The sequence below is a fragment of the Leopardus geoffroyi genome, chromosome B2, assembly GCF_018350155.1.
Source record: "Leopardus geoffroyi isolate Oge1 chromosome B2, O.geoffroyi_Oge1_pat1.0, whole genome shotgun sequence".
In the NCBI taxonomy this organism is placed as follows: Eukaryota; Metazoa; Chordata; class Mammalia; order Carnivora; family Felidae; genus Leopardus; species Leopardus geoffroyi.
This window is the reverse complement of record NC_059332.1, coordinates 143153189-143176622: the sequence shown is the minus strand read 5'-3', so window position 1 is coordinate 143176622 and position 23434 is coordinate 143153189. Positions and strand designations below refer to the sequence as shown.

Genomic DNA, 23434 nt, shown 5'->3' with positions numbered 1-23434 from the left:
GAACTCCGTGGGCTCTCGGGTTCAACATTACAGTCTTTCCAGCATTTCTGGCACAGATGAAAAAACAGGCTACATAGGGCCTTCGGGGGTGTGTTGCTCAGCTCAGTGGCATGTCCCTTCGGGCTGCAGAAGCTGCTGTGTCTTTGTGTCATCCACCCTTCCCCTGTTCCCCTTCCCCTGGTCAGAATCTGGATGCCAGGAGCCCCGTACTGAGAAGAGAAAGGGGAAAAAAGCGGAAGCAGACTGGCATTTAAAAACAACTTCTCACCAGAGTTTCTAAACCCTCTCTCCCCTCCCATCCCCTGCATTAATCACAGCAGTGGCTGGAGCTAGGAGGCGAAGTCGTGTGTCCTCCCTGTGGCACATCCCAGACTTCTGTGTTCATAGTCCTAACGTTCTTGGATGCTTTGTTTGGTCTGTTCTCTTCAAAAAGGTTCCACTTTCAGGGGCGCCTGGGTGGCTCAGTCGGTTGGGCGGCCGACTTCAGCTCAGGTCACGATCTCGCGGCCCGTGAGTTCGAGCCCCGCGTCGGGCTCTGTGCTGACTGCTCAGAGCCTGGAGCCTGTTTCGGATTCTGTGTCTCCCTCTCTCTCTGACCCTCCCCCGTTCATGCTCTGTCTCTGTCTCAAAAATAAATAAACGTTAAAAAAAAAAAAAATTAAAAAAAAAAAAAAAAGGTTCCACTTTCATAAGGCAACCAGCACTCTGTCTGAGCCTCTGTGTACCAGGCAACTCCTGTCCTGCCAGACCCCATTCTGAGTCCTGACAAACAGGATCTGAGTTAATCTTCTCAGCAGTCCAGTTAGATTACTGTCCTCCCCACTGTGCAGCTGACGGTTGTCAGCCTCAAAGGAAATGACTCACTCAAGGCCACAGGCTCAGCCGTGGCAGCGCTGTGTAAACTCCAGCACCTGGTAAATATAGGGTATTAGTTGGGTCCTTGAGACAGAGATGGATGAACACAGGCCTGCTGGCAAGGGAGGTGCCTGTCAGGTGGAAGATGGAGACCAATACAAGTCAGCTGAGGAAAGTGTGGATGACCCCCTCAAGTGCAGGGGGCATGGGAGGGGTCGCAGAGACCAGAGATGATGGCTTCATGCCGTCTCCTGATGTGCCGGTACCCCTGGGTTTATGGGATTGGACAGTACTTCCCAAGTAGCAGAGATGCTTTGAGCAAATCTGTTTGGGGGCACGAAAGTGCAGTTCAGGTGAACAAGGGGTAGGCTGGAGCCAGAGCCAGAAGCCTCCACACACACGTGCCCGGCCACAGCATTTGTACCTGGTCCTGGAGCTAAACAGGCTGGCGTCAGGCGTCCGGTAGTGACCCGATTGACACGCTGGTGGCAGTGTAGGAGGTGACGGTTGAGGCAGGGAGACCAGCCGCACCCCAGGCAAGACTCGGAGATGGTGGCTCTGGGGTTGCTGGGGATGGGTGTTACCTGCAGATCAGGCAGCACGGGAATCGGGGTGCTGGGTTTCCCAAGGCCGTAAGACCCCCTGCCCTAGAGAGGGGCTTCGTAGTCCAGCCAGAGGAGTTTCAGTGCGCGTGTACACCTGCAAAGACCACACACACTTGCTCGCTTTGTTCCGGAGAATCCGAATCCGGTGACACCAGGGACTTTCTGTCTGGCCACTTGTTGTCCCTGGCTTTTCCTTGAAGCCCCATTGTGGCCCCATTTGTCCTTTTGGAAAAGGTTATCCGGAACTTTGTGAAGTCGGGTTTGGAAGAAGACAGCCAGAGGAGGGAGCTCCCCCTGAGGGTCGGCCCTGTTCTGTTCCGTAGGACTTCGTGTTCTATGCCCCCCGCCTGCGAATTAACAAGCGGATCCTGCAGCTGTGCATGGGCAATCACGAGCTGTACATGCGCCGCAGGAAGCCCGACACCATCGAGGTGCAACAGATGAAGGCTCAGGCGCGGGAGGAGAAGCACCAGAAGCAGCTGGAGCGGTGAGCGGGCGGGAGGCCAGAGGGGCGGGGCGGCGTCTGCCTGGGCTCACTGCCCGAGGGACACCCGGGCCCTTCCCCATCGGAGGAGCCGCGGGCACCTCACCTGGCCAACGAGGGTGGAGCTGCCTCGCTGCGGGCCGGGCAGCGGGAGGGCCCCGGGGCGGTAGCGCCGGGGGTCGCTGCTGCCACTGCGGAGTCCCTTCCGTTGGAGGGCGGTCCTGGACTGGGCGCTGGTGACATGGCAAGTGCCTGCCAGCTCTTAGCCTTCCCGTGCTCCCCCGCCCCCCAACAGGCAGCAGCTGGAAACCGAGAAGAAGAGGAGAGAAACCGTGGAGAGAGAGAAGGAGCAGATGATGCGGGAGAAGGAGGAGCTGATGCTCAGGCTGCAGGACTTCGAGCAGAAAACCAAGAAGGCAGAGAAAGGTGGGTGTGTGCTAGGCACTTTTTTGCCGTAGGCCAGTGTCCCCACGGCAAGGGCCAGGTGGCCGGGCGGTACGCTCACAGCCAGGATGGTCTCCGGTGAACACGGCACCCACAGTAGAGGCTCGCGGATCAGAGCCGATGACGAGGGGTTGGATCGGATGGTTCTGTACGGTTCTAAGTGCTTTCTGCACATCATCCTTTTAAATTTCCATTCCTCACTCCTTTGGGGTTAGTACTGAGTTATCCCCATTTTCCTGTTGAGGATGTTAAAGTTTAGCGGGTAAAACAGTTTGCCCAAGGTCACACGGCTAGTGACTGCCCAAACCATGCCACGTGGCCCTGGCCCGTCTTAGAAACGAAAACTTGGGCAGGCGGTGCGGTTTCTGCATTTGCCAGGAGAGCCTGGCCCTGGCCAGGAGGGAGAAACCCTGCGCAGCAGTTTCTGACCACGGTGAGGATGCCGATGTTGACAGCAGGAACGCGCCCCAGAGCGCTTTTCCCTTCGGTGTCCGTGGAAGCAGAGGCCCTGGTGCAGTGCTTTGTAGCCCGTGGGGTGGTCCCCGCCCCGGCCCCCATCCTGTGCCTCTGGGCTGGGAATTCGGGGCCCCTGGCCGAAGCTGTCGAGCAGTCCTCGGTCTGTGCCCTCTCTCCAGAACTCTCGGACCAGATTCAGAGAGCCCTGCAGCTGGAGGAGGAGAGGAAGCGTGCACAGGAGGAGGCAGAGCGCCTGGAGGCTGACCGCGTGGCCGCTCTGCGGGCCAAGGAGGAGCTGGAGCGGCAGGCGGCGGATCAGATAAAGAGCCAGGAGCAGCTGGTACGAGCGCCCTGAGTTTCACGAGGCTGAAGCACGGAGAGGCCGCCTCTGGGGGTGACACAGTGACACCCGCTGTATCATCCGTCCTTTGTGTCCGTGGCCGGAAAACCACCTGCTCGAGGGCTTTCAGCCTGGTGGGAGAGGCCGTCCGGTGGGTGGACCTCGGGTGGTTCCACTGTGGTCGTCTGAGCGAGGCCTCGAGGACACAGTGGGCAGCAGCGGCCGGGGAGGAGGCGGGGACGAGGCTGAGTTGCCCACGGGGCCAGTTGCCAAAACGCGTGGCCGTCTGTGGGCAAGAGGGCTCTGGCCACAGGCCCCACGGTAATCAGAGCTTCGTGCGCCCCACCAGGCCGCGGAGCTGGCCGAGTACACCGCCAAGATCGCGCTCCTGGAGGAGGCTCGGCGGCGCAAGGAGGACGAGGTGGAGGAGTGGCAGCACAGGGTGAGTGCGCGCGCTCCAGGCTGGGGCTAGCGGCGGCACACGCCCTCCCCCCCCCCCCCCCCCCCCCCCCCCCCGACACCAGCCCCACGTCATGAGCCAGGCCCCCCCAGGGGCAGGCTCGGTCTGCCCGGCAGGGAGCCTCGGGTTCACTTCCACCCACCTTGCCGTGCCCCCGCCCCCTGCCTCAGACCGTTCGGCCCCATCAGGCGCCAGCTTCAGACACAGCTGTGTGGGTGCCCCTGGCAACGGGCCACCCAAGGCCTCCTGCCTCTCGCGACCCCTAGCGTATGCAGTGTGGCACCATGCAAAGGGCCAGACTCAAGGTCTCAGGATGCAGGCACGGGTCTCCACTCTGTTCCTCCCTGTGTGATAGGACAGGGGCCTGACCTCTCCAAGCCTCAGTTTCCTCGTTGCAGATCAGGACTAATAGCCAACCTGTAAGGTTGCTCTGAGGACCAGCGTGCAGAGGGTTGAATGAATTATAGCTGTAACAGTAAGAACGATGTTCCTCTGCAGTGTCCGGGGAGCCGGTCTCTCCGGCTGGGAGTCCCCCACACCCAGCAGAAAAGCATGGTCCCCGGGGGAGCTTTGGATGTGGTTCCGTGTAGACATCTGCTGAGCTGTGACAGCCCCCCACATGGACCTCCCACTGTCCTTCCCTGGTGCCTCCCTTACCATTCGGCCCCCACGCCCCGAATCCAAGTTGCGTGCAGATCTCCGGTCTTTAGGTTTTGGAGAAAGCACTCATAAGGTATTAAGTGGCAAAAGCTGATTTCAAACTAAGCTCATCTCCAGGGCTGGAGTGGCAGCAAGGTAGTCATGATTATTTGTACCGCCAAGAAGTTGCCGGAAGGTTTAGGGGTAATGGCAGGTAGGAAAGTGCTTGAACACAGTGCAGGCAGGCAGTGAGGAGCTTAATGAAGAGTGGCCACACCAGGAAGGAGAACAAAGCTGCACTCTAAAACACCATAGTGGCTTTTTCTGGTGGCTAGAGGGTTTCTTGTTTAGTAAGTTCCCTTTAAGAAACCTATACAATGAACATATTCTAGAATTAGGCACAGAAGAAGAGTATGGGGTTTTAAAAAAAATTTTTTTTAAATATTAATTTTAAGAGAGAGAATGCAAGTGGGGGAGGGGCAGAGAGAAGGAGACACAGAATCCGAAGCAGGCTCCAGGTTCTGAGCTGTCAGCACGGAGCCCGATGTGGGGCTCGAACTCATGAACCGCGAGACCGAGACCTGAGCCAAAGTCGGATGCTCAACAACTGAGCTACTTAGGCACCCTAAGAAGCTATGGTTCTTAAAGTCGACCCCCCTGGCATCAGTTTTTTTTGTGCCCTGGGCACGATTGAGAACTGCTCAGAGGATCTGGAGCCCCAGACTCGGGAAGAGGCTGGTCAGACCCTGCACAGGGACACGTGGTCCCCTCCTCTGCTCCGTGTCGCTTAGGCTCGTGCACCCAGCCCGCCAGGGGAAGGGGAGGCGAGTGGCGACACGAGGTGCAGAAGCCTTCGTTGGTTTAAGGGGATTTTTCCAAAGATGGTCTAAACACGTGGTTCCACGTGACAAGTGGTCACCTGTGTCCCGACTGCTTTCAAAGGCCAAAGAAGCCCAGGATGACTTGGTGAAGACCAAGGAGGAGCTGCACCTGGTGATGACCGCCCCCCCACCCCCGCCCCCCCCTGTCTACGAGCCGGTGAGCTACCACGTCCAGGACAGCCTGCAGGACGAGGGCGCAGAGCACACGGGCTACAGCGCCGAGCTCTCGAGCGAGGGCATCTTGGATGACCGCAACGAGGAGAAGCGCATCACCGAGGCCGAGAAGAACGAGCGGGTGCAGCGGCAGCTGATGGTGAGGGCAGCGGGCCGGGGGGCGCCCCTCCTCCTGTCTCCCAGGGTGGCGCGGGGGCTGTCCCCGCCGCACCCACCTCTCCTGGTCGTGCCTGACCTGTGCTGCTTCACGTTGTAGACCCTGACCAACGAGCTGTCCCAGGCCAGGGACGAGAACAAGAGGACCCACAACGACATCATCCACAACGAGAACATGAGGCAAGGCCGGGACAAGTACAAGACGCTGCGTCAGATCCGGCAGGGCAACACCAAGCAGCGGATCGACGAGTTCGAGGCCATGTGAGGCCAGGACTGGGCTGGGGTGGGGCACAGGGGTGGGGCCTCACATCTGGGCTTTGTGGGGGGATCGCTGGCAGACTCCAGAGCTTGTATTTGTAGTTCTTTAAATCTAGAACCCCCACCCCCATCGAAGTCCAGTTCCTTTAAAATGAGAGTAGTTATGTCAGCGGGAATATTCTGGGGCTGGGATCAGTGGACGACGCTTCCCTGGTTTATTTTTCCCAATTGTATCATTGTGCCAAACAGGCCTGGTTTCATTATTACTGTTATTGAATCACCTCCTGGTCTTTGCCTACAGCAGGACTGAATTAAGGAAAGATGCCTGTAAAGTCCGTGCTGGCATGTGTGATACAAGATTCCCTGTAATTAAAACCACATCGTGGCTTATATTCTGTGCCATACTTTTTTCTGTATTTGAAATTAGCTCAAGTTGATCTTTGATTTCCATGAAGGATCCATCTTTGTATATTTGTTGTTTGAGGGGTGAAAATTATCTCGAAAACCGAGTCTAAAGCACTCACACGCAGTGCACACACTGATTTTTCTTCCTCCCCTCCTCCAGTTCGGGATCAACAGGGAGGACACTCCAGTCTTAGATGAACTTTTGTTTTCTTGCTTAACAGAGGGCTACCTTGTTGGACTCACACCAATTAATGATCAGCTGTTGGGAATAGTATTTATATATGTGACAGTATGGGTTTGTAACATTAGTTTTACAAAGGGAAAGTTTCATTCTGTATATTTTGTTACCTTTTACAGAATAAAAGAATTACATATTAAAAACCATGCAACCACGGCAGGTGATGTGACGTGAGGGCAGTGATGAGGTTGATTAACTGCTATAATCACATCTGTGAACATGACTTTTCACTCTGCTCTCTGTGCACGTAACGAACTATGCACGGCTCGGTTTTCTGTCCGAGCTTCTTGTTTGAAACCATGCACACATACTGTTTGGATAATTCTGGCCCCAGCTATGAAGGGACTCTTCCAACCTGGTCCGGTCTCCGTTCCCACAAGGAGAACCTGTTCTGACCTGCCGCTTCCTCGAAAAGTTGTTGAAATGCCAGGTCTCGCCACCGGTGCCCTGTCACGCTCAGCTGTGTCCTTTTCCTTTCCGGGCAAGAGTCCTGTGCAGATGAACCCCGCACCACAGATTGAGAAATAAAAAGATGTGCAAGGCAAGCCGTGGCCGTGGGTGTGTACTTGCGTGTCGGGGTGGGAGGGTCCTCGTCGGACTCGGCATCCGAGCGGCCCTGGGGGCCGTGCTCTCCAGACCTACTGCTGCCCCTCGGGCGGACCCTGGCGCTTACCGAGCCGAAACGGGGGTCCCCTCGGCACTCCCCGGGGCAGCCGGATCTGCCTCCGCGAGGGACCTAACACCGGCCAGGGCTCTTAATGTTTCTTTCAAATGCATATGCCGTAAGTTTCACTCTTTGATAAGCACCGGGGACAGAGGGGAGTGTTGACCATTTATTGAAATCGGACCATTTCCACACCTCAGCACAAAACCAACCCGAGACTCATGTTTGTACCATCAGCCGTTGAACATAAATACACGTGGGGGTGTGGAGGAATGTTCTCGCTACAGCTGCAGCCGGCGAGTGTCCACACCCACACGTCCAGCCACCTTCTGGCATGCGGCACTCGAGACTCCCACTGCGGACTGGAACCTTGGCTTCAGTGAAGAATGAGTGTCAGGTCTGTCCACAGATTGGGGCTGGAAAGAACTTTCTGCCATTGAAGCTCTGACTGAGAGCATGCGTCCACACCGCCAGCTGCGTCTTCCTCTGCGAGGGCAGTGAGGTGACAAATCAGTAATGGGGGGTGACGAGACATGCCACCTTCCCAGCCCTTTCCTCGGCTTTATTTTTGAGAGCGCGAGTGGTGGTGGGGGGGGGAGAGCCCCAAGCAGGCTCCGTGCTGCCAGCGCAGAGCCCAGCGTGGGGCTCGAACCCACGAACCGTGAGATCGTGACCTGAGCCAAAATCAAGAGCCGGACGCTTTACTGACTGACCCACCCAGGCGCCTCACCTTGGCTTTTTAAAAAGGAGGACAATCGAGGCACCTGGGTGGCTGTCAGTTAAGCATTCGACTGGCTGTCAGCACAGAGCCCACTTCAGATTCTCTGTCCCCTTCCCTGCCCCTCCCCCATTCAGGCTCTTACTCTAAAAAGTATTTTAAAAAACCAAAGACAAACCTCTTAAAGCGTTTTTCACCTCAAGACCATATGAAAATGCCAACCACTGGTGAGGAAGGGCAAGACCACCTCTGCCCCGATACGAAACTTGGAACAGAACGCACTTGGGCCTCCCTTCCTAAATCCTGTGTGGACTTCAGAGCCCAAAGCTGCTTTCTTTCCCATAGTTTGAAAGGAGGGGACGCGTTTGGTGGGTTGGCTCTTCGAGGTGAGTGGACAGTCTTAATACATTACTGTGGCTGTGGATCGAGGGGAGGGGGTGTCCCAGACTGGGAGCCAGGTTTGCAGATGGGAAGGGGGTGTGCCTTGAGCAATGTTCCTTTCAAAACAGTAATTGAACGACGATTCTGGTTTGTCTTCAGAGGGCGTCAGGCGGGGGGGGGGGGGGGGGGCGCCTCTGGAGATGGGTGCAGGTGTCTCTGGTTGGCACAGTGTTTGAGGGGCACTACTTGTGGGCAGGGGCCAGGGTGTGCGACCCCCTGCACCAAGGGCCGCCTCCCCCACAAAGCCAGCAGCACCCCAGCCCAGCAACACTGAGGAGCATCACCCTTTCGTCCCACTCTTCCTGAGCTACTTTGAGTCGCCATTTGTTTGGATTAAGGTATTTTCCCGTAAGAAAATAATCCTTTTATGATGGACACCACGAACAAAAGCCAGTACTGTTCCCAGCCCATTTTGAAGCCTATCATTTTTGTGTCGTTAGCACATCTACATCTGATCTAAATTGTTGAAATGCTTCTCTATTAGAGCTCAGTTGTAGAGTAAGAACTAGACGTGGCCATCTCCTTAATTATGGTGAGTTAGGCCATTTCCGAGTCCGTCAAATCACCTGCCATCATGGAAGCACGATTGCCCTTTCAGTGGTAACCACGTAAGACAGTCGCTAAGGATAAGCCGTGCTGCTTAGGCCCAATAAATACCTCGGACGGACTTACTGGAACCAAGCCTGGCTGCCCCCAGCAAGCGGTCGTTCACACCAAAGATGGCCTGGTCCCAGACGGTTAACTCCAGGCTGGACTGCCTCAGCTGAGAAGGGCTTACGCCACTGAACGTGAAGGAGTGCTTCCACTGGGGGCAAGCTTGCTTCTTGACGACTGGGGACTTGAGCTTCAGCTTGTGTTGGTCTGGCAGAGTGAGGCAGCTGCAGGAGAGAGAGAGAGAGACCCTGACTCTGCAGTTCCTGTCCTGCCCGGCTTCCGCCCCTGGTGCCCTCCGGAAGGGCTAAATCCACCACAGAAGAAAAATTCCAAGCCGGGAACCAGGATGGGAATCGCAAGATTGGCCATGTGACCTCTTGCTAGGATGTTCCGGATTTAGGGCTAAAGTCTGCTCCAGACGCTAAGGGTAATTGGGATTCCAGGCCACTCGGCCCCTCATCGTAATCCCCCCTCCTCGGTAATGCCTACCACCAGGCAAAGCAGGGCTTTAGACCTGCTACCCAGGGACGGGGACTCCGCACACACATTCTCTCCCCTTAACCCTGTTCTCAGGAAGTAAATGCAGAAGGGCCACATAAGTCGCCCAAGGCCATATGTTATGTGGCAGCCTGAGGATAGGAACTCAGCGCTGTCTTGACACGGTAAGCCCCCATTTTTCCATTATGTCACTGGGGACGAAGCAATTCTGTATAGTAATTAATGGTGTTGCTTTACTTTTAGAGACACCGGCACACCTGTAGTGGATAAGGATGAAATAAACAGACTCCCATCTATCTTCTTGTTAATCCAGGAGGAGATGCTAAGCTGAGGGAATGCGTGCCAAACGCACTGCTTTTTTCCAAGCTCCGTTGCAGCCAGGCAAGGCTGACTTTCTGATGCAATTATATGAACCAGTAAGATCTGGGTTTGGGGTTAAAATGTAGCGTTCCAGATCTAGCCTCCACACGGCCAAATCCCCTGAGTTCTGGAAATCGGAGTCTTTAACACAGTGTCGGATTTTCCCAGGAAAGCTAAAATACAAATTCAAAATGGCTTGCCCTTTCTGGTGTTTCCTATGTAGCTTCCAGGAATCGGTAAATGATGGTTGATTAAATAGAATACTTACCCCTTAACAAAGGAGTTTAGGGTACCATCTGACCGCACAGGTAAATTCTTGGCTCCCAGCACGACCAGACAAAGCTGACCGTTAGGGGATGGCCCATCTCCCGTCCCTGGAAGGAAAGCAGCATTTGCTGTGAGCCCCACTTCTGCACGTGGCACACGATACCACGTAGCACCCCAAAACCGACAGCAAGAGGACGTTAGAGCCCCGAGGCCCCAAGGGAGCAGACGGGAAGAGGAGGACATCCACTGCGGGAAGGCTCTGCTGGCCTTGTTCACATGCTGTCCCACTGCAAGGCCAGCGTGGCGACAGGATGGAGGGATCACCCAAATCCAAGAGTGGAAGCTGCAAAGATAGTAAAGAGGGACCCAAGGAGAGGAAGGCTGTAGGGGTTTCGGTCTAGCTGCAGGGGGTGGTTTGGGGGGATGTGGGGGCCCCAAGACCTCTCTTCTAGGGGGTTGGCCTGCTGGTGGCCCTGTGAGCTCTGTAAGAGCTCAAGTAAGAGGTCACTAAACGCATCATGGGATCACGCGTTCCCTCGTCCCCCTCCACCCTCCTCTCTTCCATAAGCCCCACTTTATTTCACTTAAATCTCCTGTAAGCACCTCAAGCGCCTGCCCTTGATCCCTTATCTTGCTGGGCAATAGCTCCCTGCTTGGGAGCCGGTGCGCATTCACGCAGAGCCTTGTAGGCCCCAGCGCCTTGAGGTGTGCTCTTGGTTCTCCTAAGGAGCCATACTCCCAACCTACGTGCAGGCCGTCAGGGGAACATTCCCTGTTCCAGACAGGTGGCAGCGGGGTGGTTTGCACCAGGGGGACTGTCCAGACCACCAGCCCCCTGGGAGGAAAGCCCCAGGGCTGGTGTCCTCAGAGCCTCGCAAAATGGACATCAAAGGCGTGGTGGCCTCTTTGGCCCCTCACTTCCGTTCCAAGTCATAGGTTCCAAGAACCCACTCCTCAGGCTGAGCTTCCCAGATCCTGGAAAGTCACTGGAGCATTGCAGGCTCAGCGGGTGGCAGAAAAGGAAATCATCACCCCACCTGTTGCTCTGGAGACAGTGACACGGTGACAGATGAACATTCGTGGGGCTGGACGCCACCTACCTTCTTGGGCCTCTTTGAGCTTTCTGGGCCCCGCAGGGAAGACCAGTTTGGCCCGGACTGCAAGTTCTCCATTATTTGGAAGAATGCTGTCTTCATGTTTCTCTGCCTGGGGCGAGAGACAGAAGCACAGGCAGGATTCCTCAGCCCCCAGAACTTTCTGGGCTCCTCTAATTATCCCCCTTCCCCACAGGTTGGGGAGTGCCCTGGGGTGGAGTGGACATGCCCATGGCGGGACTGGTCCTTCCTGCCTTTGTGGGACTCTCCATTCCCACTCCACTGCCCTGAGCACACTCCCCTGCATACCCGGTGGCTTCTCTGGTCTGGAGTGATTTGGCCAGACTACAAGCCAATCCTATCTTTAACCCTGAGGGGCAGAGGAAGGGTCTAGATTCATCCCCGTGCAAGAGGAACGGTTGCCCAGGACAAGGACTCCTAGGAGAGGGTGGGGCCAGCCCCTGTCTACACTGGCCTCTAGGTCTCCTGGCTGCCTCCCACGCAGGCAGCTGGCCCTCGGGTGCCTCCACCCTCACTTTCCGGAAACCTGCACTAACGGGGCAGGCCTGTGAGCAGGACCCTCCCAACCCAGCAGGGTGAGCCGGGGTGGGGGGAGGGGTGGCACTGTCTATTAGCTGGTATTAGGAGGGACGTCTTTTAGCCTGGCACCTTCTCTTCCCACCAGCCTTGGTGGCGGCTAGTCTTGTCCCTAAGCAAGGGGTCCTAGAGGGAAAAGACAGGCGGGGCACCCAAGTACAGGATCCTGGGGGAAAGCACGTCTGGCAGGGAGAATCAAGGAAGCCTTCATGGAGGAGGTGGGATTTCAGCTAAGTCTTAGGCAGACCTTGGACAGGAGAAAGCATTCCAAGCAGACCTCCCAAGTGGATGTCTGCGGACAAACTAGGCTCTGAGAAGGGTGAGCGTAAGGTGCCAGGATGTAGATATCGAGCTGCGCAGAGCAGCACAGAGAGCAGGTGGCTGGAGACCCTTGCGGTTTGACCTGACTGAAGCCGGGAATCAGAGAGATGGCGAATCAGCCTCCCTGGCTTCTGAGAGGAAACAGCACACAGGACCTGCCCCGGCCTGGTGGAAACAGCCTCACTGCCAGACTTTGGGGCAATTGGCACACCTGTAGTCATTTCTTAGATGACAGGGCCCCACGCTCCTCCTCCCCTATGACCTCATCCGTACCCTCTCCCAACCTTGGATCTTGGCACAGAAAGTAAAAAGCAGCTGCCCGGAAAGGTGAACCTTTCTCCCCTGGCTCTCCTCTTACCTGCGTGGCCTGTGAGCAGACCCCTAAACCTATCAGCTCCTCCTCTCCTGGCCTCCCCCACGCCCTGCCCTGAAATCCCTGCTGGTCAGGGCAGCCCTGGCCCTGCCGAGAGCATCTGGCCCAGCTTTCTTCAGCTATTACTGTTCTGGGAGTGCCTGGGTCGGGCATCTAGAAACAATACCTCACAGCCTGCATGACAGGGGGCGGTCTGACTGGTGCAGGCAGTGGACTCTGGCTACGGCAGCAGGGAGGCAAGGGCTCCCCTGCTGAAACCAAGTGATCCCGAAGTCAGGGGCAGCATGTGGCCCGCAGGGGAGGCCTCAACCCCGAGACCTGACCCAGGCTGCTGTTTGGGTTACGCTGAGGAAGGGGCTCTCGGGTGCTTGGCACAAACCTGAGCAGGAAAAGATCCCTCAGCCCAACCCCACCCCGGAGATCGCAATATGAAGCCTCTCCTCCGTGGGATGTTCCTATCTAAGAGTCACAGCCAAGGTTTCCTGGTAGGTTTTCTCTTCTCCAATCCCTTTGAATGGGTTTCGTTTTCACAGTGGGAGTGGGGTAGCTCAGTCCCAAACCACACATCACCTTGGCCCTCAGCGGATACCAGCAGAAACACTGCGTCGAGCTGTCTTCAAAGTCCCATGTGGCCAGAGGAATGGTCACCTCTCCAAGAAACACCCTCCGGGTGAGCATGCCCAGGTGCCACACGGAGACCTGCAGCCGCCGGGTCACCAGCTGGGCGGGCTCCACCCGGTACTGTGGAGGCAGAACAGAGGCGGTCAGTCTGGGCCCCCAGCCCACACTGCCCCCCCTCCCCCGGGCCACACGGGCCTTCCTCCCACAGGCTGGAGCCGGGGTCCTGATGGGGTCAGGATGTGCTGAGCAGCTTGGAGCGGGGGTGAGGGGTGTCTCTGCTTCCTCCCCAGCTAAGTGGCCTGTGCTCAGCCCCGGGGAGGGGTGGGGGGTGGGGGGGGGAAGACTGGGTTGCTAAGTCCTCTCTCGCTGTCAAGTTCTGTCCCCAAGGCAAGGATGAAAGTCCCCATCCAGCTCAAGTCGAGATCTGTCCCAGCTCAGGATCTGAACTTGCCTGGCCAGGATTGTCCAAAAATACTGAAAACAAGGTTCTCGGGTTTTGCTGCTGTTGGTTTTTTTAATGTAAAGCATGAGTTTTTAGCATGGGCATTTGCCTAGACGGGTCCATGCCAGCACTCAGGGTCACACAGTATTTCTTGACCATCCTCCCCTTGCCCCCCCCTCTCCCCCCCCCCAGAAGCCTCAGCCCAGACGGAGGCCAAGAAAGCTTGCGCCTCCCCTCCAGTGAGGGTGGGCTTCTGCCCCCAAGGGGACTAGAGGCCAAAGGCCCTGTGTGAGGGTGCCCTGTGCCCCTTCCCGAAGGCCAGGCACACAGCCAGGCTTCCCAAGAGCCACTGACTCCACTCAGCCTCTGACAGCCTGTTCCAAGCTTCTTTGTTGCATTTTCTCAATAACAACAAAAGTCAAACTTTGCTGAACGCTTGTGTGGCACCAGACTTTTAGCTACATTGCTCCTTACCCCTCGGGAGCACCCGAGGCGAGTATTGCCATTCACCAATTTACAGGGGCAACAGCCAGTCTTAGGGCTTCCTCATTGGGGGCCCAGCAGGCCAGACCTCGGATCTGCCCTGCAGACCTCGGGAGCCTGCTCTCTGCCCTGTGCTGCCCCCGCGACAGTGTGTTGAGGGTGTGCTCCTGTCACACTGGGGGCGGGACCCTCACACCCACTTACAGCAGCCGCTCACATTTCCCTGAGTCGCGTCTCCTGACCACCATTAGTGCCCTTCCAGGTAGATGATGGACAGGAGGGAGGGGAAGTGGGCTCAGGCAGGTGAACAGCCCCCACTCAGGCCGGGCTGCCTTCCGCCCTCGCCCCCCCTCTTCTTCCCTCTGGGATTATCAGCACCCATTGTGGTCGGAAGCCACATCCCTCTACTGCCTTGGGCTGATTCTCCGTCTGTCTTCCCTCAAGTCCATGGTCCGTTTCTGACTCTGCCCTGCACTCCTTCCCCAGTCTGTCCGTAAACTCTAAGTTAACCTGGTTATTCCCTACACGGCCACACGCCCAGCCGGCTGTGTGGGCTGACCGCTCACGGCGCCGCACCTGCTCCCTCTAAGAATCGTCCCAGGGAGGGCAGGTGACTGTCCCCCATGTGATCTCCATCCACCCTGTGTGCGGAAAGCCCTGTCCTCCACTCCCTCGGGAACGCAGACCTGCTTCTCAGGTGCTCACACACGAGCGCCCCTCCTCCCCAGCGACCAACGGGACTGCTCCCTTTGGTCCACTAAGTCGCTTTTGGAAACAAGACCTGTTCCCATCGCCATGGTACATCCACGAGGCGGTCCTGGCAGACCATGGGGTTGCTACAGCTTCCCCTGGGCGCCCAGCCCCACGAACGCAGACCGCCGCTGTCCAGGGGCGCCCAACACCTCCCAGATCAGGGCTCGCATTCCATCCTTCCCCGGCCCCCTACACTGGTCTTCAGGTGGGGTGCCAGCAGCCCTGGGGGTGCAGGACGGCTTTCCTTCTGCTTAGAAAACCTTGAGGATCAGCTTCTAGATCCTCAGTTTGCACAGGAATGTTCTTGAAACTGGCGGAGAACAGTTCTCAAACGCCAGTCTCTCTTGGGGTCTTGCCCATGGTTGGAAGAACCTCCCGCGTGCTAAACACAGAGATCATCTGAAACACTGATTTCTGAAAACTCTCAATGATTGCTCCGCTTCTCTTCCCCCCCATCTTTGCTGCCTCACATGCCTTTCTGTGAAAAGTAAGTCTTGACCCGTGTCAGGATCCTCTGATTTGAGAACAGATGAGGGACACGGATTCTCTTCAATGTATCCGGAGAGTTTTCCAGGACAACCGAAACATTTACCATCTACTGGGTAGAACCAACGGATACAAATTTTAGGTGTTTTCTTTGAGATTCTGCATGCATTTTAATGTTTATTTCTGAGACAGAGAGAGACAGAGCATGAGTGGGGGAGGGGCAGAGAGAGAGGGAGACACAGAATCTGAAGCAGGCTCCAGGCTGTCAGCACAGAGCCTGACGCGGGACTTGAACTCATAGACCACAAGATCATGACCTGAACCGAAGTCTCAACCGACTGAGCCACCCAGGCGCGCCCCCTGCGTGCATTTTGAATAAGGTGGCTAAAACTTTAAAAATCAAACTATATACTTATCTAAAATATAGTCAATCCTCCTCTTTGTCTCATTTCATAAAATGTGAAATATTTATCTGTTTGGTACAAAACACCTTAAACTTATAACGTGTGGTTTTAGATAAGAACTTACAATGTGTGAGGTGGTACACAGCTGTTCAAAACTCTTTCAGCAGATACATGAGCAAAACCACCTGAAGACCAGTCTCTAGCGACTTGGTACCAGAGGGGTCCTAGACCGGTGATCCGTTAAGCTCCACCCACACCTGCTGAACCACAGGCTACTTTAAAAAACATCCTTTGGCGGGGTGCCTGGGTGGCTCAGTCAGTTAAGCTTCCAATTTTGGCTCAGGTCATGATCTCACAGTTTGTGGGTTCGAGCCCCATGTCGGGCTCTGTCGGATTCTGTGTCTCCCTCTCTCTCTCTCTCTCTCTCTCTGCCCCTCCCCCACTCACATTCTGTCTCTCTCTCTCTCTCTCTCTCAAAAATAAATAAAAACATTAAAAAAATTTTTTTAAACCATCCTTTGGGGAGTCCTATGAACATAAATCTTGTGGAGGTCTGCTAGTCCCTTGTGAGTTAGAGTTGTCCTTCTGAGTACTCTCTATGCCTCGGTTTCCCCACTGGGAAACGAGGATTGCAATACCTAGCTCAGGGGGTATAGAAAATACTTGGCCACAGCAGGGACACAGAAAACAGTGGCTTTTATTACTTAACAAATGGGACTCACGTCAGCTGGCCAGATGGTTCCTGGCTGGGCATTCAGAAGTGTCCCTACTTGCCAAGGAAGGCAAATCAGGCCCTCTCCTGGTTCAGGCTTAACAATGGGGTCCCTGGGATGCCCAGTGCTGACTGGGTATGGCCCAGCGCATCTGGACCGTTCTTCTAGCACGGAGCCTCCCACATCTAGCTCTCAGCCGATGCCGGACATCCTCTCCACCTGTCGACCCCAAATCCCCAGAGTCACTTTCTAGCTCTGTCCCACATCACAAATCGTGATTTCTCAGCACCAAAGTGAAAATCCAAGCAATTCCTCTGTACGATGTTTTTCATAAGATGACTATTTTTTTTTTTTTTTTCCATAAAAGCAGCTGCCTGGGGTTGCCAAGTGATTACGATACACTTTGATGTAGATGGTAACTCAGCAGAGGAATACACAGGGTACCCGGCCGAGAAGTCCCTCTCTGAGAGTCATAAAAATTCGATAGGACAAACCAGTTTTAGAGCTTGGGAGGCAGCCAGGTTCTTTTCCACCATTTTCTCAGAAATCATTAATCAAATGCCTTCTCAAGTCCAGCAGACTCTGCACTTTTCCTGTACAAAGGCTGCCATTTAGTTTCTACCGACCTGTCACTGATTGACAGAGGCCTGCAGAAACGTACAAGTGTCTGTTACTTATGTTTAACTGACTCGAGAGTTTCAAAGAACACTCTGCTGAACTCTGGCCCCGTGTGCCCAGCCTGGGATGGGGGACTTAGCATGTGAGTATTTGCCCAGCAAGTACCTTCAAGGTCTCTTGGAAGGTTGGGTCCACGGTGTTCCTTTGGACTCCAGTCTTGCGTTTTCCCTGGGAGGATCTGTCAGGCAGCAGGTAGGTCTTCACGTACCTGGTGGCCAAACGCAGACAGGACAGGGTGAAAGCTCAACCAGGGGGTGGGGGTGGGGGACAAAGGGATCAGGAGGAGGAGAATCACACATCAGCATTTTCTGTACCCTGCTTCTCGCTGGATTTGAGGTTGACAGGGCTTGGTGGCCTCCCCTGACAGGGAACAATGATAGTGCTGGGTATATGGCTTCTGGTTTACACAGTCTTTGGCCATAATCCTCTGGAATGTTCCTGGGGGTGGGAAGCTCCCCTGCTTTCCTCATGCCCTACCCCTCGCTCATCCTACCCCATCGCTCATTCCTCGCCATTTGGTAACAATCCTGGAACCAGAGGCTGGGCTGCTGAGGCTGCACGAGTGACAGATTCTCTATCCCGCCTGGGTGTGGAAGCCCCGTGCCAGCTCGTCCTCCCTCCACTGATTGCTTCCTCCAACCCGCCAAAAAAAAAAAAAAAAAAAAAAAGTGGAAATAGAAAGTACATGCCTCACACTTTACTTCTCCCTTGCGGGGCCTCTCCTCCCGCATTCTGCCCATCCCCTGAAATCCTGTCCGGAAGGACCCCTCCCTCCAGGGAGGTCCCGAGACTGTCCTGGTGTTGCTCTGGCAGTTTTGGTAACAGCAAGGACCCTTCCATCCCCAGGCGCGCTCCCCACAGGCTTGACTCTCCCGAAGTAAAACAGACCAGTGACATCTTGCTGTACTGAACCTCTTATTGGCATATAACATCCTTTATCTTTTATGATCTTTGTTGCTTTAAAGTCTGTTTTGTGTAGGGCACTTAGGTGGCTCAGTCGGTTGAGTGACCAACTTTGGCTCTGGTCACGTGCTCACTGTTCGTGGGTTGGAGCCCCACATCGGGCTCGCTGCTCGCTGCTACGGATCCTCTGTCCCCTTCTCTCTCTTTGCCCCTCCCCCGCTCATGCTCTCTCAAAAATAAGTAAAAAAAATTTTTGAAAAAAAGTCTATTTTGTGTGATATTAGCACAGCCTCTCCTGTTCTCTTCTGGTTACTATTTACATGGAAGATCTTCTGTTTCTGTCTTTGGATCCGGAGGGAGTCTCTTGTAGAGGGCACAGAGCTGAGAGACACTGAGGGTCCCTGGGAACTAGCCCCAAGCAAAAGATTGTGCACCTCGGACACTTTCTGTCAGCTGCAATTGTTTTTGTTTTTTTGATGTTTATTTTTGAGATAGACAGAGCGTGAGTGGGAAGGGCAGAGAGAGAGGGAGACACAGAATCCGAAGCAGGCTCCAGGCTCCGAGCTGTCAGCACAGGGCCCGATGTGGGGCTCGAACTCACGAACCATGAGGATCATGACCTGAGCTGAAGTCAGATGCTTAACCGGCTGAGCCACCCACGTTCCCCTGTCAGCTGCAATTGTTAAACTGCTTCCCTTGCAAAGTGGAGCCAGGATGTGGCCCCATGTACAAGCTGGACTTAAAGCAGAGGACCCCAGCTCCAAAAAGCACCAATAAGAAGCCTGAGTTGCCTTCCAACCGATCAGGATGAGGTGACTTTCTCTGTAGAAAGGGGCCTCCCCTGCTCCCCCCTCCTCCCGTTTCATGAGGCCAGCCTCTTCCCTGCACAAGGCCATCAGCCCAACTGCTCTGTTAGTGCCGTCTCTCTCTTCAGCTCGAGCTGCGGCCCCAATAAAGCCTTGCCTGTACTTTGATTGTGGGGTCCAGCCTTGTTTCTATTGTTGTCGGGCCCAAGAACCTGATCCTGGCAACCTTTGGCTCCTATGTTTTTATCCATTCTGACAATTTCTGTCTCTAAATCATTGACATTTGAAAGTAACTCTGATAAGGAGGGACTTCCTTCTGTCACTTGCCATTTGTTTCTATCTTCTAGCATCAGTGTCCCTCACTACCTGTGTTATTGTATTCATTCTTCGTATTTAGCTCAATTTTGTGGTGAAATGTTTAAATTCCATTCTCATTTCTTTTTGTAGATGTTCTTTTTTTTTAATGTTTATTTTTGAGAGAGAAGGGGGGGTGGGGCAGAGAAAGAGGGGGGCAGAGGATCAGAAGCGGGCTCTGCACTGTCAGCAGTAAGCCCTACCCGGGGCTCAAATCCACGAACCACGAGATCATGACCTGAGCCGGAGTCGATGCTCAAGGGACTGAGCCATCCAGGCGCCCCCCTCGGTTTCTTTATAGTGCCAACCTCACCTCTGTGCATTGCCGAGGTCACAGAATTGCACCTTTCTACACTGCGTGACCAAAGTCACCAACTAATCATTCCTTTAAATGCATTCCGCTCTTAAATTAGTTTAAAAACAGTGTGGAGTTACAAACGAAAGTTACAGCAACAGTCGGAGATGAATAATTAAAAATATATATATTAGTCTCTTAAGTCTTGTGGAAAACAAACAGTGGAAGCACATGCCACGGTTAAATAATACTTGCTTTTATAATTGCCTGTGTATTTGCTTTTCCTGAGGTCTTTCTTTCTTTGTACGTCTTTGAGTTACTGTCTGGTATCCTTCCGGCCCACCCTGCAGGGCCCCTTAGAGCATTTCTTGCAAGACAGAAATTTCTAGTGTTAACAAAGTCCCTTGGCTTTTGTTTATCCAAGAATGTCTTAGTATCTGCCTCAGAACAGAAACCTGAAGAACAGCTTTGCTGGCTATCGGGTTCTTGGTTGACAGCTTTTTTTTTTTTTTTTCCTTTTAGTACTTTGAATATATTTCCTTACTGCCTTCTGGCCTCTATAGTAGCTGATGAAAAATCTGTGGGTAACCCCCCTGAGGACCCCCTTTGGATCCCAGTAACTGGAGGAGATACAGTAATGGCTGCCCACCTCTGTGTCTGTGCCTCTGTGATCAGAAGCGGCAACCTGCAGTCAGAGCACAGATCCCTGATATTTGGAGGACAGAAATCCCACGTGGACTCCTGTGAGAGATGTGTGAGCTGCTCCAGGAACACTGGCATGGCTGTGGCTGCGAGTGAGGGATGGGTAGCTGCTATCCTGCTAAGAACTGACATTGACTGAAATTGACCTCGATGTCCCATCCAAGGCTTCTCCTGGAAGTTGCCAGCCTTCACTAGACTCCAGAGTTTCAAAATAGTTACATCGGACAGATGGTACCGGTGCGATTGTTGTCTGCAAAGGGAGACCGATTCCTGGTGCTTCCCACCCTGCCACTGTCCCAGAATCCTCTCTGGGCTATTTTTCCTTGAAAAAGCATGGAGTTTTGTTCTAGCAGGCATTTCACTGATGGGCAAGTCAGTTTGCCCCTGGCAAGGTTTGATTTTGCTCAGCTGGGGTGAGTTACAGTAGCCCTTACTCCAGGGCTGGACAGGTCCTACTGCTGTGTCTCCCTGACTGCCCTGGGAGTTTAGCAGTCTCCACTCTGGCTGCTCAGAGCTCCCATCTTCCCCAGCACTGAGCCACGCCCAGTGGCTCACCAGCAGCCACTCTGTGACAGACCGCATGAAATCTTGTCCTGTGTGTCAACAGCTGAGTATTTGGCCCAAACCTCAAGGGGGTCCCTATTGTGGATTTTTAGGTCTATTTGTCTGTGTACTTCCTGTGTCACTTGCTTCCTATCTGTTGAGTGTTCATCATGTTCTAGACATTGTTCTGAAGGCTCAGTACGGGCAAATTCAGGGAAACACCACAACAATCCTTTGAAGTAGGTGCTATTATTATTCCCATGTTACAGTGAGGGAACTGAGGTATTGAGAGGTTGAGTGGCTTGTCCAAGGTCAAACTGCATACATGGTGGACCAGGGTTCAATGTCCATCCTCTCAACCACCTCACTATAGTCCTTCTGAGAATTACAGCAGAGGCCCAGCATGCATGCACAGTCAAGGGCTGAGTAAATGTCTCTGACTGGACTGGAGTCTGAAAAATGGACAGGATCAGGGTTGCTCCTTGTAGCAGTGGCATTGGGAAGGCAGTCCCAGAACAAACATGAGGAATGCCTCTGTTTGGAAAAGTCAGGGCGATAGCTTTGAAACAACGACTATTCCAGGTTTCCTAAGCATAAGGTATAAGTTGGGGGGATAACAGAAGACACTAGCAAGACAAGAAGGACCCTGTTTTGGAGAACCATGAGTGCGACAGTGATGTACTTCATCTGTGCTTCGTGTCTACCCTGAAAGTTTCAGAGCAGAGGAGAGTCTGGTTGGACCAACGGTCTATCCCCCCTCCCTAACTGGTAATCAAAAAACTGTGCTCAAAGCTTGCCATGTAGGCAAGAGAAAGACAAAGAGGTGGTCCTTAACCTTAAGCCATACACAGAAAATCAATTCCAGTTGTAATGTGAAAGGATCTAAGTATGAAAACATTCTAATAGATGAAAGTAGAGAAGAGATTTATAACCTTCAGTTTTTCTGCAGACTCAACAGGCAGGCATTTTAAAGGAAAAGACTGATAAACTGGACATCAAATTCTCTGCAAGGGAAGCTATCATAAACAATGTTAGAAAACAAGTAACAAGTAGAAGATATGCAAAATACACATAACCAATGAAGAATGGGTTTAAAAAAACTCCCACCCTGCTGTAAATAAATGACAAAAATGACAACCCAATAGAAAAATGGCAGAAGATGGGAATGGGAAGTTCACAGAAGGTGACCCCTAAGTGTCTAAGTTGCTCATCTTTCTTAGTAATCAGGGAAATGCACCCTAAAAATTAATGTGATATCCTTTCATAGCAATTGGGAAAAAAACCCCACCTTTTTTTTAAAGAAAGAGAGCACCACAGGGGAGAGGGGCAAAGGGAGAGAGAGAATCTTAAACAGGCTCCAGGCTCAGCACAAAGCCCAATGCATGGCTCGATCCCATGACCTTGGATTCATGACCTGAGCCGAAATCAAGAGTCAGACGCTCAACTGACTGAGCCACCCAGGTGCCCTGGAAAAAATCTTTAATCTGTTTACAGATTGTGTGAGACAGGTTTTTGGTTTGGTTTTTCCTGTATGGGAAGTCAAATTTCCCAACAGCATGCATTGACACTCATCTTTTCCACACTGATTTCTAATAGCCCCTTGATCCTAGAAACTCCCAAATATAGCTTAGGTCTGCATCTGGACCTCTGATTCTGCTCAGTTGACCTACTTATCTATCATTGCATCAATAGCACATTGTTTGAATTAGTGCAGCCTTAAAATAATTCTTGTTATGGCTTTCTAGTTTAGTTTTTGTTTTTGTTTTTTACAATTGTCTTGGTTTATTTTCGACTTTTACTTTCCTATATAAACTTTAGACCCAATATGCTTATCATCTAATGTCAAAACTTAGAAAAAGAAACTTACGGATTGCAGTTTTTCTTCTTGTCCTCTCCATAGGCAAGATTCTTACAGGCCTTGATGCATATTTCTAAAGAGCAGGTTTTGAAGCAATAACGAATGGCAAACTCTATTTCTCCAGTGACATTAGCATTGTCAAAATTTCCCATCTCTGTACAAGTGCTGTTAATGCTAAGTAGACTTGCCTGAAATCAAGAATGACAGATACAATAAATTAGTTCACAATTAATCCTTTTGTTGTTGTTGTTGGCAGTTCTGGCTTCAAGATCTCAAAAAAAAAAAAAAAAAAAAAAAAATCACACAAAACAAACATCCTGACTCACAGCAAGTTAATAATACACCAGTTTGTACTTTGCCAAAATAAGTTGCCACACATTCTTTCCTAAGGAGATGAGAAATCCTCAGAAAGTCTGGTCTTGCCCAGCTTGCACAATCTCATTCTTTAACACAAATCAGTTGGGATGAAGTGGCTGATCTCCTCCGTAATTCTGCAAAGATAAGTCTCAGGAGAGCAGATAATACCCATGGCAGGAACAGCCACGTGGAGAGCCAGAGAGCAGGCCTGCCAAGCACCATGACTGGGAGTCCCACAGGGCTAGACTCAAAGGCTTGTTCTGCTAAGGGAGCGACATCAAAGTCTAAATGGAAAAATTAATACTAGTCTCCTTGGGTTACGGTAAGGAGTAAATGGAATGAAACGTGTGAAGTATGTAGTCAAGAACAAGAGTGATTGTGTTTCGATTTTTATGGGTACCTAAAATGAGAAACAGAACTGCCACCATAAGTGAGGACGCTGTGAGCTTACATAACATAGACAGGTCGCGTGGGACACCTGTGCCTAAAAGACAAACGAACTGCTGTATCACTGTTAAATTGGTTTCAATATTTGCCCCATTCACATGCAAAATCTCAGTGCAGACTATGAAAATAGAGGGGGAAAAAAAATGATTTCCACTTCTAATTCCCAACAAGTTCCTCCACACCGTCAAACATCCCGAAAAGAAACGA

At 53.0% G+C, this 23434-nt stretch overlaps 2 protein-coding genes and 1 long non-coding RNA gene across 12 annotated transcripts in view; 2 read left to right on the top strand and 1 right to left on the bottom strand.

The window, feature by feature from the left end:
* EZR (ezrin) overlaps positions 1-6940 on the top strand; it is a 51570-nt gene extending 44630 nt beyond the window's left edge. For all 3 annotated transcript variants that reach the window (XM_045500183.1, XM_045500184.1, XM_045500185.1), the window contains 6 exons: positions 1784-1947; positions 2240-2370; positions 3024-3184; positions 3534-3626; positions 5226-5477; positions 5595-6940. In XM_045500183.1, coding sequence (XP_045356139.1) covers positions 1784-1947; positions 2240-2370; positions 3024-3184; positions 3534-3626; positions 5226-5477; positions 5595-5759 — 966 coding nt within the window. In that variant the 3' untranslated portion in view covers positions 5760-6940. The remainder of the gene's footprint in view (positions 1-1783; positions 1948-2239; positions 2371-3023; positions 3185-3533; positions 3627-5225; positions 5478-5594) is intronic.
* Positions 6941-7215: 275 nt separating this feature from the next.
* SYTL3 (synaptotagmin like 3) overlaps positions 7216-23434 on the bottom strand; it is a 94226-nt gene continuing 78007 nt past the window's right edge. For 6 of the 8 annotated variants that reach the window (XM_045500176.1, XM_045500179.1, XM_045500178.1 and 3 more), the window contains 7 exons: positions 22433-22611; positions 17068-17170; positions 12953-13123; positions 11098-11203; positions 9999-10104; positions 8876-9096; positions 7216-7545 (listed from right to left, as the gene is read on the bottom strand). In XM_045500176.1, the coding sequence (XP_045356132.1) occupies positions 7436-7545; positions 8876-9096; positions 9999-10104; positions 11098-11203; positions 12953-13123; positions 17068-17170; positions 22433-22611 (996 nt within the window). In that variant the 3' untranslated portion in view covers positions 7216-7435. The remainder of the gene's footprint in view (positions 7546-8875; positions 9097-9998; positions 10105-11097; positions 11204-12952; positions 13124-17067; positions 17171-22432; positions 22612-23434) is intronic. The other 2 variants (XM_045500180.1, XM_045500182.1) reach the window with 1 other exon arrangement.
* The window catches only part of LOC123609239, a 31487-nt gene continuing 25103 nt past the window's right edge, over positions 17051-23434 (top strand). The window contains exon 1 of the long non-coding RNA XR_006717690.1: positions 17051-17154. This is a non-coding gene — a long non-coding RNA (uncharacterized LOC123609239). The remainder of the gene's footprint in view (positions 17155-23434) is intronic.